Here is a 16,016-nt window from a genome sequence, read left to right on the forward strand (position 1 = left end):
AACTCATTTTAAATGTATGTAAAGGAATTTTATTTTCATTAATAAAATACACTACTACTCAAGTAAAATATACACTAATTCAGACTTACAGTCAAATTAACACAAAGATTGTTATTAGATACATTTCAATGAGAATCTTTTTTACAGAAAGAGCTTATATCGTTATATTTGTTGTACAATATACCAGTGTATAGAAAAAATTAATAATGAAGTGCAATTACAAAACAACTTCTCAGAATAGCTTTTGGTTTCATTTTTAACAATACAAAATGTACAGATCTTAATAAATAAAGCGTACTACTGCCTTATAGATATATTACTTAAGTAATGTTCACCATCTATTATAAAAAAGGCATTGCGAATATATAATAAAATCGATTTTAATCATACTGTATTTTTTTTTCTTAATTATGTATGGTATATGTTAATAGACACTAAAACATGTTCACATTTTACTAACATTGTTTTTAATATCAAACTTAAATGTACCAATGTATTCTTAATACTACTTTAAGCAATCACTGAAAATTTAATCATTTATAAAATGTATTTACGTTTTATCAACATTAAAACCAAATCAGTACTGTCAAATACATATGGAATGAAAATAGCAATTCCTTAATTTATTTTAGTTGTTCTGTTAGTGCCGAATTTATTCAGTTTTATCGCCGCCTACGTCGACGAGAGTCACCGTTATAGCCGTTCTCTGTAAAAAAAAAAAAAAACATATGTAAGAATAGTGAACTCTTTTTTTGTGAATACAAAATTATTTATTAATAGAAATAATAGTGTACTTGAAACACCAACCATAACCATATTAAAAGTTAAATATAATATTAATATCTTATATGATATTTTATGGATGGCATCTCAAAACTGGTATTGTTAGGGAGACGAGCTTGCATTGGTTTGAATGTAACAAACCTCGATCTTATTCACCGTCGTTGGCGATTGCCCTGGCGGTCATTTCTGTACCCCATGGAGCCATTAGCCAGCGCACCATTAGACATATCTGGATCCATACCAGATGTGAAAGGTCGGCCAGGTCCCATATTTTGGCCATAATAGTCAACACCATTCATATTGCTACTATCATAATTACAACCGTCATTTTCAGGTTCATTTCTTTTATTGTTTTTAGACCCGTAAGAACCGAAAGCTGTAAAGTTTGCGCTTTGTTGTCCTCCGAAGTCACCAACGTTCTGCGGAAGCATGCGCGGCAAGAGGCTCCCATGGGGTACGCCAAGACCGCCAGTAGCTAATCCGCCAGTTGCCTGACCCAGGCCGCCTTCAAGGCCGCCCGAGCCGTGAGACCCGAGACCACCACTCGGACTATCCGAGTTATAGTCATCATGGTCACGTCCTCTTCCTCGTCGACGTCGGTCACGATTGCCCCGCGACCGCGAGCCGCTTTGGCTCTCATCGGAGCCAAGGCCGCCACCAGAGCCTAGGCCGCCTGACCCGAGACCACCGCCATAGTTGTCAGTCGAGCCGAGGCCACCGCTAGACGATCCGAAGCCTCCTTCGGAACCCAGGCCGCCTGAGCCCAAGCCAAACGAGCTCGAAGTTCCGAGGCCACCAGAACGACTTCCTCGTTTTCTGGAATCCGACTCTGGGAGGCGACTTTGCCCCGAGCCACTTTGTCCATAGTCGTAATTGTTTTGTGGCCCACCACTTGTTTCTGTAGGAGGAGGAGGAGGAGGGGGTGGAGGTGGTGCTCCCCAGCCAGTAGTATTGAGCATGGCATTAGGAGGAAAAGGTGGCATCATCATTCCATATTGATCACTGGGAAAGTATGGAGGCATCATAAAGCCTGGACCGTTCATTGGAGGAGGAACACACATATTCATTTGAGGATTTATAGCCATTAAAGGTGGAATTGAGTTTGCCTGCTGTTGTTGTGGTTGCTGTAAATTGGTATCATGGTTTATGTGATTATTAACATTATTATTTATATTATTATTAGGGGAAAAATCAGTATCATTAGATCGTGTTTCATTATTTCGAATGGGAGGTGTTGAGGAAGCTTTGCCGTTAGGTCTATCAAAATGTGAGGGAGGTAATTGGGGACCAATGGGTGTGGGCAAAAGTGGTTTGGGCGTCGGCAGCAGAGCCTGAGTCGCAGGCTGGGGCCCAATATTAGAACCATCCTTCAGTGGGCTGCACTTGCCTGAGCGAGATCGGCTACGTGAACGGGAACGCGAGCGCGAGTGACTTCTCGAAGATCTCGATGACCTGCTGCGTGATGATCTGGACGAGCTGTGTCTGCGTCGACGGCGATCTCGGGATCGTGAACGAGTACGTGATCGCCGACGTCGATCACGAGATCGGGATCGAGATCTTGATCGACGTCCTCTTCTGTATCTGCCACCGCGACCACGGTGTCCTAAGTGAATAATGAGAAAATTAATGTCTTCATTTTAAAAGTAATGTTTATTTTCGATTCTCTGTTTCTGTACTTACTTCGGCCACCACCACCACCTCGTTCTGCTAGCTCTTGCAGCTTAGGATTAACTACTTGCTTGGCTTCTTTTAACACCGAGACAAGATCTGCAGCCTTGGCAGCATTTGATGGTGTAAAAAATGTATATGCAGTTCCAGTTTTATTAGTTCTACCTGTTCTACCGATTCGGTGAACATAATCTTCAGAGTTACTAGGGTAATCAAAATTGATTACAAACTTGACATCATCAACATCTGAAAAAAAAAGAAAAAATATATTATTATATGCAAAACTTAACCACAGAAATCTCTAGTTAAAGGAAAACTGTATGCATACCTAATCCTCTTGCAGCAACATCTGTTGCTACAAGAATAGGCGCTTTCCCACTGCGAAAATCTGAAATAATATATTTTGTAAGTACATCTTTATGTATAATATTGAATATTTTATATTAAACAATTTAGAAGGATACTCTATAGAATATATACATAGATTTAATAAAATATAATGATACTTGTAGTTTGATCAGGTCAAATTATTAATTTAAATACTGGTACAAAGGCTTGACCATAAAGTAAATGAGAATGTTAATATGTATTTGCTAATGATAATCTTGATTAGTAGAATATATATTCTTAAAAATTCTCATACTTCATTTAACAGTCACACATTTTATTCATTATTAATTCAAAAATTGATTGACATTAAACATGATAAACAAATAATATTTAAATATTTTCAGCACATGAATAATATAATAAATATTATATAATCAATATAAATTACAACCTATAATAAATGCAATAAATATATCAATCGACCGACTGCAGGCAAAAATCATCTCGGACGGTGTATAGGTCGCAATATGTTCGAAACTTACTACTTTTAACGATTTCATCGAAAAGTGATGGTGTACAGTTCATTCGAAATGTCAATTAGGACTAATAAGGGCGTCCGAGAGCGCAAGAGGCGCAAAGCGAGACGTGAACGGCGAGCGCACGGGGAGCCTCGAGCGCCGACTCGGAGCGGCGGCGGGCCACCCCGCGCCTCGGGCCCCCCGGCGAGGCCGACCGCCAACCCCGCCGCGCCGCACGCGCGAGAAGCGGCGCAGACTAGCCGCGGTGGCAACTCTGAGTGCTTAGGGCTTAGCCCCGTCAATAGAGGCGGAGCGGTGCGGCCGCCGGGCGCTTAGCGGCGACATCGCCCGCGGGCCGCCGCCCTCGCCGCCCGGCCGCAGCTCGCCTCAGCCTGCACATGCAGACATGTGTTCAGATACCGTTTATACGCGACACGCGTCAAGTGACGCGTGGCAGGATTGCCACACCCGCGACTCGCGTGCTACTTCACAGTCCGACACCGCTTCTCGACTCGTTTCGATGTTCGTCATTTTTTACAGTCGCCACTTTTTAGGATAATATTTTTTTAGTTGAAGGGATAAGGATATCTGTTTTTTAATAATATGATACAAATGTTTATAGAATATCAAATAAAACAAACGATAATAAAACATATTTCAAAATCAACATTACCCAGCCCTTTCTTACCTTGTAATACCCAGTCACGTTCATTCTGTGATTTGTCGCCATGAATACAAACAGCAGGCCACCTGTAAATTGTGATGATTGATATTATATCAAAATTTAAATTTGTTTAGTTTATAATCATAGTAAACAGAAATTTTGTATATACATACCCATCTCTTTTCATTTTCCTTGTTATGTCATCTACTCGTCGTTTTGTCTCAATGAAAATGATAGTTTTATTTTCTTTTTCTGCCATTATTTCTTTGAGTAAAGTACTTAATTTAGTTTCCTTTTCATATTCCATACAGACATCAATAATTTGTAAAATATTATGATTTGCAGCCAGTTGCAATGACCCAACATTAATTTGTAGGTAATCTTTTAAAAATTCTGCCGCTAAACTTTGAACTTCCCTAGGCCAAGTCGCAGACCACATAAGTGTCTGCCGGTCAGGTCTTATTTGTTCTATTATTTTTCTGATTTGAGGTTCAAAACCCATATCCAACATTCTGTCAGCTTCATCTAAGACTAAATAAGTGCATCTCTTTAAATTAGTTCGTCCACTTTCCAAAAAGTCTAACAAACGTCCAGGTGTCGCAATTACAATTTCAACACCTGCATCTAAGTCTCTTGCTTGAGGTCCTTTTGGAGCACCTCCAAACAAACAGGTATTGTGGATTTTTGATGTATTTGCAAATTTATCACATACTTCTTGAATCTGTTGGGCAAGTTCTCTTGTTGGAGCCAACACCAAGGCCATAGGCCCATCACCTCTGCTTGATTTAGGTTGATTATTTATATGAACAATAGCTGGCAAAATGTATGAGAGGGTTTTTCCTGAACCTGTTGAAGCAATGCCAACCATATCATAGCCACTTAAAGCAATTGGCCAACCTTGGGCCTGAATTGGGGTTGGTTTGGAAAATCCCATTTTATCAATTTCATCCATAACGTAATCAGGGAAACCAGCTTCATCAAAAGTAAGTGTTGGTTTAGGTATATTACGGCCTTTCAAAGTTATTTCATTTTCACTTCTCCAAGCTTCCACCTCTGACTCGGGTCTATTCTCTACTTCACTGTGTGGTACATAAAAATCCTTTTTAAATGGCTTTAGCCTACTTAAATCCCACTTGGGTTTACGAAGATTTGCTCCCGGATTGCTTCTTCGGCCTCCTCCGCCATAACCACCACCGCCGCCGCCACCACCTGACCCGAGCCCGTAGCGCGGACTACGGCTTCGACTTCTGCTTCTACTCCTACTTCGACTGCGACGCCTATCTCGACTGCGGTCTCTACATTTTATGAACAAGAAAATAATAAATCAATAAAACTGCCGATGATGCCTTGATTTTGATTGCAAATTAATTTAACGAACTTATAATTACCTTCCACGTCCCATATTTGTGAACAATAAGGCTTTATACGATTACAAAGTACTATATTAACACTAGTTGACCAATTTTATATTATTAATTATGAAAAATACTTTTTATTCAAAATATTACACAAAAAACGCGTCTCACTAAAAATTAACCACATGAAAAGATCAAAATGGCGGCTGTAATATAAAGCCAAACTTTAGCTGCCTAAGTTATCTTTGGTTAGCCAAAGAGAATCAAAGACTCACGAAACTAGAGAGTAAACAATCTTTTTTTTTTTTCAGTTCCCTCTAACCAACATTCTGTATCTATGCATTTCGAGAATATTTTACCATAAAAACATATTTCAGTTTATTGGTGATTATATTGTCTTTGGGCTTTAAAGTTCAAAATAATAAATCGAGTATATTAACTAGTATGATTCCTTTAAAAATAAAAATAGGTAATGGATTAAATGCTAATAGGTAATAATAAAATAGCGAATGAAAATGGGTTCATTTTTCATTCGCTATTTAATCCATTATCTATCAGCTTTTTACAAAGTAAAACAATTAATGTTTTCATTTTGATGACGATAGTAAAGTACATATTATTTATAATATTACTGGCGGTGTGACACTCACACTCATTAAAAGACCTATGAGGTAAGAGTGAAGGTTCCCAAAAGGCAATAGGCAACAAGCATGCGACGAAAATAATCAAATAAAGCAAATCAAGAAAAAATTAAGACAGCCCTGAATAAAAAATCTAAAAGTTATTAGATCATGAGATTTATTAGGGAACGTCACATCACAGGCCTCAACATAAAGCGATAAATCATATAAATAATAAAGGCTTTTAAATTAATAAAACGTAATCAAGACAATTAAAATTTTTGATTGTTACGTTTTTACATCTAAGTTAATTTAATTTAAAAAAAGTGAATGTATGAATTTTTTTTATGTGTATAGGCCGAGGTAAATTATATCTTATATGTAAAATATGATATTTAACTGCTAAAATATTTATATAGCTTGAAAACCTGCCATTTTAACAATAGTTTTTGTATCCAAGTTCCATAGTTTGTCTTACCTTTAAAATTACAAAATTTCTTATTATTTTTTTGTATAAATAAAGCTATTAAAATATTGAACATGTTCCTGATTTTAGTTTTTTATCCATTTTTTTTTTTATAATCTTCGTGTCAGTTTCATGAAAATAAAGTGAACATATTTAAAATAGTCTATGAAATGTGAAACATATATTATCTTCGATGTAACTTAAAACGGAACGTATGTTAGCGGAATCCATTTTCTGCGTTGTTGTGACATTTTGATTTTCGCTCTTCTGTTGTGAAAAGGAATGAATACTATGTTGTTTAACCTTGAATTATTTCAAATAAGTGATGATTAAATGTTATTCGTTTGTAGTATTCCACATGAAATATTTCATATATGCCTAGTATGTGAAGAAATACACAATGGGTTGAAGTAGTGATTGGCTGCGGCATTAAGTACTCCTTCATTGTAAAATACTATTACAAGACTATTAAAACTAAGCACGTTTTTAACAATGGAGTTGGACGTATCACCAATGGAACCTGTTAATAATGAGGTTGAATATTCAGATAACTCGTCTGAAAGTAAATACTTGGCATGCAACAACAACGAACAGTATACGGTAATTCGTATTCCTCAAGACGGTGAAAAATCTAGTAAACACTCCTCAAGAAAACAATCGAAACGAAGAAAAAAGAGCTCAAATCATTCTAGACCTTTGCCAAGAATAATAGTCAAACCATTACCACCTCCTCCGCCACCAGAAAATCGAGAATGGACCGCAGCAACGTCTTGTGCAGACGCAAGTTCCTCATCTAATAGTAGACCTTCGACAATGCGGGAAGTTTTAGCTAGTATTCCAGGATTTTGTATAAAACCTAGAAAGCGTAGCAGCAAGAAGCTATCAACAGCAGCCCAACTACAACAGACAAGAGAAGGCTGCATAGACTTAGAAACTCCAGACTCCATATTAGTTAACACAAATATAAGAGCTCTTTTAAATAAACATACTTTTTCGTTACTTCCTCCTTTATATCAGTACAAGTTGGGACAATTACTACCTAATGTAGATAGACCAAGCACTTCAGGCCGTTTAAGTTCATCTAGTCTTAATAATGAATTTTTTGCACGTGCATGCTTGGAGTGGCAAGAATCTCTTTCTGGGGGTGAGTTTACTCCAGAAAATCAACAAAAGATGAAGAGTGAAGCAGAAAAAGAAAAAAGTAAGATTGATCCATGGAAGTTAAAACATTTTGAACCATTTTGGGGAGAAAAATCACAAAGAGAGAAATCATCAATGAATTTAAATTCAGAGAGACCTTCATTGAAAACAACTATAAAGCTTAGACCAACTGCTTCAATAACTAGCAGCAGTACTGTTCCAAAAATTAAAAAAAGCAAATCTTCAAGCTCTAGTAAAAGACTGCGTTCAGTTGGTGCAGTAACCAGATCCTCAGCCAAAGAGGCTGAAGAAGCTGAAGATGACTCTGTTTCAGTAAGCAATAAATCATCTGCACCTGTGCCAGGTTTGCTGCCACTTAAACATGTTAAGAGTCAAGGCTATGTAGAGTGTCAGATGGACTTTAGTTTCTCTGATTCATCTTCCATTACTAGGATAGAAGAATCAGTATCAACAACACCAGTTGATCCCCTACTATTAGCAGACAATGACTCTGGAAATGAAATTAAACAAGATTTAGACATGTGTGTTGTTAAAATCGAAGAATCTAGTGTATCCAAAGATTGTGATGAAGAGAAAACAACAGACTTTGTAAACAGCATGCCAGAGGCAACTAAAAGATTGAGTAATGACATAAATGATTATCAGTTTTCAAAAAGAATTAGATATGAGGATGATTATGCTGTTGACAATACAAGCTATATGACTATGAAGACTGAAGATCCAGAGAGTAACAATGGGTCTGATGTTGAAACTAACTATAATAATGAACAAATGTCTCAGAATGAAGACCTTAATCTTTATTCTGGTCAAGATCAAGGTGACACAAATAGTGAGGACAGTAAGGCTACTGCTTCTGTTTATGAGTATGATGAACACAGTGTATCATCCATTTCTAGCCTCAAGATAGAAAACCATTTAAATAATGTGTCACTTGTGAATGAATCTTCTGACAATATTGAAAAAGAATATGAAAATACTGAAACAGAATCCCACGAAACTACACCTGTTGATAAAGAAAATGTTAAGGAATCTCCAACCCAGGACAGCCAGGAGGAGTATGTACCTGGGTTCCGGGAAACTGTGATAGACGCATACAGTACAGATTCACTACAGAATAACAAATCACCAACACTTGTTTCTAAAGATGTGTCTTATGATAAAATGGAAGTAATTGAGGATTTAGACTATTCAGCAGAGCAGCCACTTGAACACTCTACAAATAAAAGCGATGAAAACAATACTGACAAAAATGACCACAAAGTCAAAGAAACAGATGGTATTGTTCCTAATTATTATGATGAACATTTCAAAGATGCTGAATCATTTATACTAGAAACTAGTGGATTACCAATATTAACATCTCGTAAGTATAATATGATAGCAGACAAAATATATTGTAATATGTAAATAAATTTACATTACTATAGAGAATTTATTGAATTTATAGAAAATGAAGATGTCAAGTATGCTCCCCAAACAAATCTGATGGAACTTACATCATATATGAGTGAAACAAGTAAGTAATTCTTACATTTCATGACTTGTGAGGGTATTTTAACAAAAAAATGGACATTGTCAATTTGGAATAATATAAACTTTGAATGGTAAGTGCACCTAAAGTATTATTATAAATATTACAGATGTAACTGCTGTTGTAACAATGCCAATGACACAAAATCCTTCAATTCCAATGATGGAAGTTACAAATACATCAGTAAGTATGAGTTTGTAACACATTACTTGGTTTTTTCTTGACTTGTCATACAAATAAATCTTTAAAATTACTCTTAGGTGGTTTCATACCCAGATGATCACTTGCAAGATCCAGCCAAACCTAAAAACTCTGCAGTGTCATGGAAAAGTGAAAGTGATTGGGTGCAAAATGAAAATGTTATAAATATACAAAATTTTGCAAACATAAATATGGATAATACAAAATATGTGAGTGAAGACTCTAAAACTAGCATGGAAGATGTAAATGTTAATGATGAAAATTGCATGTACAAGACAGATCGTGATACAAATTATAATATGGAATCATCAAATTCATCTGAAAGTTGCCAATCAATGAAAGATGTTTTAGTTAAACAGGAGTGTGAACCGACAGCTAGTATGGTTTCCAGCACTTCAGTTACAAATCAATCAATTAATTCAAGTACGGTAACACAAAGTGTTAGGATACCTGGCAAAAAATCTAAATCTGGAAAGGAATCAAATAGGTACATTAAATATCATTTTATTATTATCAAATAAGTTATTATGATATACATACATAAATATATTATACATATACATTGTTTTTCTCTGTAGTAGATTCTGGCCCATCTTGGTAGGTATGACTCAATCATCATATCATGTGGCAAGCAGCATTGGTACTTATTGCTATTAATTTTTAAGAATGTTAAAGAGCCTTTGAAACAAAGATATTTAATGGGTGGGGTGGTTTTTTCAGGAGTCGCAGCTCTAACAAAGTACCCCCTGGTGCTGTGAACCTGGAGCGTAGTTATCAGATCTGTCAAGCCGTAATTCAAAACAGTCCAAATCGTGATGCATTACGCGGCCAGCTGCGACCACCGCCTGCACTGCTCACACGACCCACGCGACCACCGCGGCCTCCGCCACCAGTGCTGGTCAGACAGATACCCGCATCTATCATGCCTCATACTGAGGTATGTATTTAAATATCAATTATTCAAACTGCTTACACTGTTTAAAGTTAAAGGGATTAATCATCACTATTCATTCATTTATATTTGACGACCTCCCTGGTCGAGTGGTATGTACACCGGTTTTCATGGGTACGCCACTCTTAGGTCCCGGGTTCGATTCCCGGCCGAGTCGATGTAGATGTATTACCATTAATTTTCTATGTTGTCTTGGGTCTGGGTGTTTGTGGTACCGTCGTTACTTCTGATTTCCATAACACAAGTGCTTCAGCTACTTACATTGGGATCAGAGTAATGTATGTGCTGTTGTCTCATATTTATAAAAAAAAAATAAAAAAAATATGGCATATTTATATATTTGTTCTCATATATTAAAGTTTAAAACGCATTAAGCATTTTTACTTGATATATTTCCAGATGAATGAGAATCGGTCAAACAACATGGGGCAATACATCCTTGTTCAGCGAACACCTAATGTTGCTCCTAGAGCATCAAGTGCTCCACCTTCAAATCAGAATTCTAATGTAGTATGTATCCAATATATTACTTATTTCATAGTTATTAGTAATCATCGAAATTAATACAATAATAGACATTTTAGTTGGAAAAAAACATGATAACTTTTTTTTTTTATAGAATGTTACTCGTTGCCGAAGTGTGGGTGCAGATGACGCATGTGTGTGTAACCTGCGTGCCATGATTCTATGCAAGAAATGCGGTGCCTTTTGCCATGACGACTGCATCGGGTCTGCTGAGCTCTGTCTCACTTGCCTCATACGCTGACACCATACAGGCTCAATTCCTCTCAATCTTGCCATACCAAATACAACTTTATATTCCAAGCATACACATGGAAGGATTCAAGCAGTAACCTAGTGACTTATCTGACTGATCATATTAACACAAATGTGACAATGTAAACAGTGGAATGTGGTTGTAGAAATGGTGGTGCTATATAAGTGTGAAGTTTCATTTCTTTTTTAATTCAATCAAAACTTTGACTGTGAATTTTCAAATGATTAACACTATCGTCTCTAAGACTCTTAATGTTAAATTGTAATGTTGTATATATAATTATGTCGGGCTTGGAATGTGCTCCATTTGGTCAAAAGTATTAAAATCATAAGTAATTATAGAAAATATATTTATACAGGATACATTTATAACTTTAGAAATTATTTGTACCTCCATTTTAGCAATATCATAACTTGTTAAAATAACATATATCACAATTTATTAAAGTAAAGAGTCAAATTCAAAGTCAAGAACTTTTATTCAAAATAGAAGTGTTTAGTATACACTTTCTTATTGATAGTCAAAAATCTACCACTAGATCGGAATTTAACATCTCAGACCTCCTGAGAAGAAGCGTCGAAAGAAACTCATTTTTTTTTTCTTAAGAATATATTTACAAACAAATTTACATGTCTAAAGTAACTATGTAAAGGGAGAGGATGATTATATTATACTCAAAGCATTGGTACAAGGAACATACACAAACTTGTTACTCCTGTTACTCGACTGCATATAGTCAGTAACTTCTTTGTGTGGCAATGTATACGGTTTTACAATAGGATCCCTGAAAGTATGTATTCAAAATGCCGCTGTTGCCCAAGCATTCCTTAAATTTAAAAAAAATTTAAGGAATGCTTGGGTGCAAAAGGTTATTTTACAATTAATGTGTTTATGATCAATAGCACACCTTACAAATGAAACGATCGCCTCCTGGCTATTTAATTTCATTAATTAAATTGTATATATAATATATGAGACAAAAAAAAAACAACCTGCTGAGTTTCTTTCGCCGGTTCTTCTTAGGTCAGGATGTTTTCTTTTCCGAACCAGTGGTACTGTTTCAATTGATCATCAATGAGAAAGTTTAATACTTCTATATTGAATGAAGTAATTTGAATTTGAGTTTGATACAATTATATACAGGGCTAAGGCTGAAGTGAGGATTCCAAGGCTGAAATCTATTAAATTATCATAATATTTTGCAGTGTCCTTAACATTTTTTCCCAAAGTATTGTTGTAAAGAAGTAAATAATTTAAATTGAAAGATATCTTAAGCTTAAGCATTGTAAATCTTTATAAATTACTTTGATAATATTTTTTTACAGTTTTAATCTCATTGGTTGTCAGTCGTATTTAACAACTATAATAGTTTACATTATAATAACATTTTTACTAACAAAATCTCAATCTGAGGTTTGTACTAACTGCTCAACATCCTCACTTGGTCAAGCAAAGGAAGAAAATATATAAATTAGTAAATACTTTTATTTTATTTGGTGTGTACACTTAAGGTTAAATCAAGTAACAGTCTGCTTGAAGTTATATTTTCAAACTATACTCTCAGCTAATAAGTTAATTACTGTAAAGAACATGGTTTTATTGCCAGAGAAGGTAACTAAGTACTTCAAGGTATTTTCCATAGAGTTTACATGAATAGGTTTTAACAAAATATACTCTCTTTTAAATTCTCTTCTTATAATTCTTGCACAATCAGCATAAAATATAAGTTTTGCAAATTTGCCTTAAAATAAATAAGGAAAATTTATATTGTAACTTTTATGTGATTTGAGTTGAGAACTAAGAGTAAGAATATAAAAGACAGACTTATTTCATTGTTGTGACCAAGTTTTGTTGAAAACATGTTTAAATTACTGTTTATAGTACCATATTTGAAATATAAATTCTTATTACAAATGCATTTAAAAGTCTGTTTTAAGAACTGCATAATAAATGGTTTTTATTGCTTTCAATTGTTTATTAGATCAATTTTTACAAACATTGTTTATACTCAACAAAATCATTTTATCCTTAATAATTCAAAACAAGACTATTATTTGAAATGCCTCATAAAAGTTGCATAAAAGTAATTATTGTTACCGGTAAAAAATACAAGTCACTTAAATATGTTTCATTTTATGATTAACTGAAAATGAGATTGTTTCTCTATTAATTTCAAGTTATTTTTATTTGTCAATTTTACAATTATTTAAGGCATGCCATCACAATATTTTGTTGTTATATTATAAGCCATATTTTGCTTTTCTAAGTATATTTTTTGTTTAATTTGGGTTTAGTATGATATATTATAAAGAATTAGTAATTAGTTTGGCTTTAGCTTTAGTTTATAGTTAAGATTATGTACAGATATTTATTTCCTTGAGAATACTTGGTGATTATGCATCAGGTATTATAATTTAATAAAATTACTAATAAACATATGAAAACAAAATGAACAGCTACCTATGTCACTAAATTTTTAAAGCGATTCATATTTCATTTGTAAAGCAAAAGATTTTGATTCATTCAATCATTTATTAAATGTGTCATAAAAATAACAGTATCAAATTATTAAATGGATACTGGAAACATTTATTTAATTATAGTTTGGTAATCATTTTTTCATTCAAATAGCAGTTATGACGCTTTGGTCTTCAATATTTAAATTCTAATATTAATTTTTATACTAGATTTTGTAGAATTATTTACTATGTAATTGATTTGAAGTCTTGCTTATATTTTATTTAATTAATTATTTTGGACGTCATTGTTTTTTTCTGAATTTGTTTAATATACAACATTTGTTAGATTAATTAAATTTAAACAGAACTTGTGTTAGAAGTAAAATAATTATAAAATTGATATTTATCAATTTTTAAAATAAATATTAAATTGTGTAATAGCCCTCTACTGTGAACAACACAGGAGGTAACTATGTCACCAAAGTAATATTAAACTTATTGATTAATTGTATTCTTAAAATCAAGTTACGTAATTTATTTTCTTGTTAATTTTACAAACTGTAGTACTTTGTTGTGTACAAAATCATGTACAATTATTTATAAATTATTTTGTGATTATTTTCTATCACAATATGTTAATTCACTTGTGATATCTTACTTATTTTTTGTCGCATCATAAAATATAAAAACAATTTTAGTTTTTTGTCATTACTAAGTTGTCACAATATCTTTATTATAAGAAAATATTGCTCACTCTCAATCACAATATTTAGATAATATGTAATAATATCTAGGTACTTATACTTAGATGACATTATTAAGGACTGTTAATATTTTAAGTATTTAAAGTATGTTAATACATAGTAAAAAACATTGGAAGTCGATCTAAAAGGCAACTGGAAATTAATAATTAAGCAATATTCAATAAAACACATCACACCTGTTATAAAAACGTCAATTTTTTTTTAATTTTTTTAAGTATGATTTGCTTAACTTGTTGAATAATTGAAAGCATAAAGATTAAACACAGAAGCAGCTTATAAAAAGTATAATAATTTTAGATGTGATTTTTTTTATTTTTTTATGAGCCGGAATGTATATAAAAAATAAATGACGTAAAATTAAAATGATTGCGAATTGTAAGTGTAAAATAAATAAACATTAATTTGCACTTGATTTTTTTGCTAATAAATGATCTTGTTAAAGTGGATTAAGTTAATTTTGTTACGAAATTTTTAGCTTCGGTTTTCTGTCCTGTTAATTTATTTGCATTTTTATAAGTTGACAAAAGGTACTTTTCAAAATAACGATTAACGTTTTGGCAATGCAGAATAAGAGTGATAGTCTGTTAATTAATAAAATTCAGCTCTATGTTCCTCCGTCGAAGAAAGATAGAATATAATATCTGATACTTGTCGTTCTTTGATATTCTTTTGAAATTTTTTAATTTATGTTACTGCAGTAAAATATTTTGATTATGATGCAAACTTAACAGTAGGTACCCGTCACCTGCATCGAGATACTGATTTTTTAAAGGTTTATATACGTACTTTTTTTTTTCATTAACATAATAATGTACCTATATAATTTGAAGATTCCTTGTAAACGCCTAAATCCACCCTGTTGCCACGCAGATTTGTTTTTATTTGGTGACTGATGCTAAGAAGTTTTCTGTGCGATTGATTATAAATTAAACAATTTTCACATTATTGTTATTTATTGATAGATAGTTATTTAAGTATATGAACATTTTCTCTAATAAAACTATGTTCTTATTCGAAGTATGTTATTGTTTTCACTCACTAATTATTGAATAGAAGGCGAAGGTAATAAAAAGTTTTAAAATAAACCAAGGAGAAGTTTATTCGAGTTCGGGTTGAATTTGTCACGATATTTTTTGTGAAAACTTAACAAAAAATTAAATAGAATAACTTAGTATTAAAAAGAATAAGGGAAAATAAAAGTATTCCGATTTAAATTAACGAAGAGTACCAGGATTTCTCGACCCACTGACTGACTGACTGCCAAAATTGACTTGTTTAGTAGTACAACAATTAGTAGTTAGTACTACAACAATTTTTGTAAGAAATTTTACATTGCATGATTGGAAGACTTGACATAATTTTAAATAAATCATCGATTAAATCATTCTCCTTATAGTAAATAATTATAGTATATGATTTGTAGCTCTAAAAATTTGCCACAAGAGCACAATAACCCTGTAATCTTTTGGCCATTTGCGATCCACTGCTCAATATGTATATTTCTTTCTAACTTTATATTATTTATAGAGTTACTGGTTGTTAGCACCCAGTTAATTATTGTTTTACCTATTTCACCCAAAACGATAAAACTAATGAAAGCAAATTGTTTCGTAAAATAATATGACGTTGAACGAAATGACGACAAACATTCCTCCACATCATTCTTCATATATACTTGAAAATCAAAATAAACTGCTCTGCATTTGCTTAATATGTCTATATTATTCTACCTTAATATTTAACGGACTCATATAAAAGATTAATAA

The 16,016-nt window shown here is 33.4% G+C and overlaps 2 protein-coding genes across 2 annotated transcripts; one reads left to right on the plus strand and one right to left on the minus strand.

Moving 5' to 3' along the window:
• Nucleotides 1–6: 6 nt before the first annotated feature.
• LOC124530864 (ATP-dependent RNA helicase dbp2-like) lies at nucleotides 7–5,574 on the minus strand. Its single transcript, XM_047105213.1, has 7 exons — nucleotides 5,352–5,574; nucleotides 4,137–5,258; nucleotides 3,988–4,049; nucleotides 2,780–2,839; nucleotides 2,464–2,697; nucleotides 925–2,386; nucleotides 7–706 (listed from the first exon to the last, which is right to left on the minus strand). The coding sequence occupies exons 1-6, from the start codon at nucleotides 5,363–5,365 to the stop codon at nucleotides 936–938; spliced, it is 2,943 nt and encodes a 980-aa protein (XP_046961169.1). The 5' UTR covers nucleotides 5,366–5,574; the 3' UTR covers nucleotides 7–706; nucleotides 925–935.
• Nucleotides 5,575–6,604: 1,030 nt separating this feature from the next.
• LOC124530849 (polycomb protein Asx) lies at nucleotides 6,605–15,267 on the plus strand. The gene is made up of 7 exons (XM_047105188.1): nucleotides 6,605–8,928; nucleotides 9,013–9,081; nucleotides 9,206–9,279; nucleotides 9,357–9,784; nucleotides 10,018–10,234; nucleotides 10,649–10,759; nucleotides 10,869–15,267. Exons 1-7 carry the CDS (start codon nucleotides 6,897–6,899, stop codon nucleotides 11,013–11,015), a joined length of 3,078 nt encoding a protein of 1,025 aa, XP_046961144.1. The 5' UTR covers nucleotides 6,605–6,896; the 3' UTR covers nucleotides 11,016–15,267.
• Nucleotides 15,268–16,016: the final 749 nt, after the last annotated feature.

This window comes from Vanessa cardui, chromosome 7 (assembly GCF_905220365.1).
Source record: "Vanessa cardui chromosome 7, ilVanCard2.1, whole genome shotgun sequence".
Classification (NCBI taxonomy): Eukaryota; Metazoa; Arthropoda; class Insecta; order Lepidoptera; family Nymphalidae; genus Vanessa; species Vanessa cardui.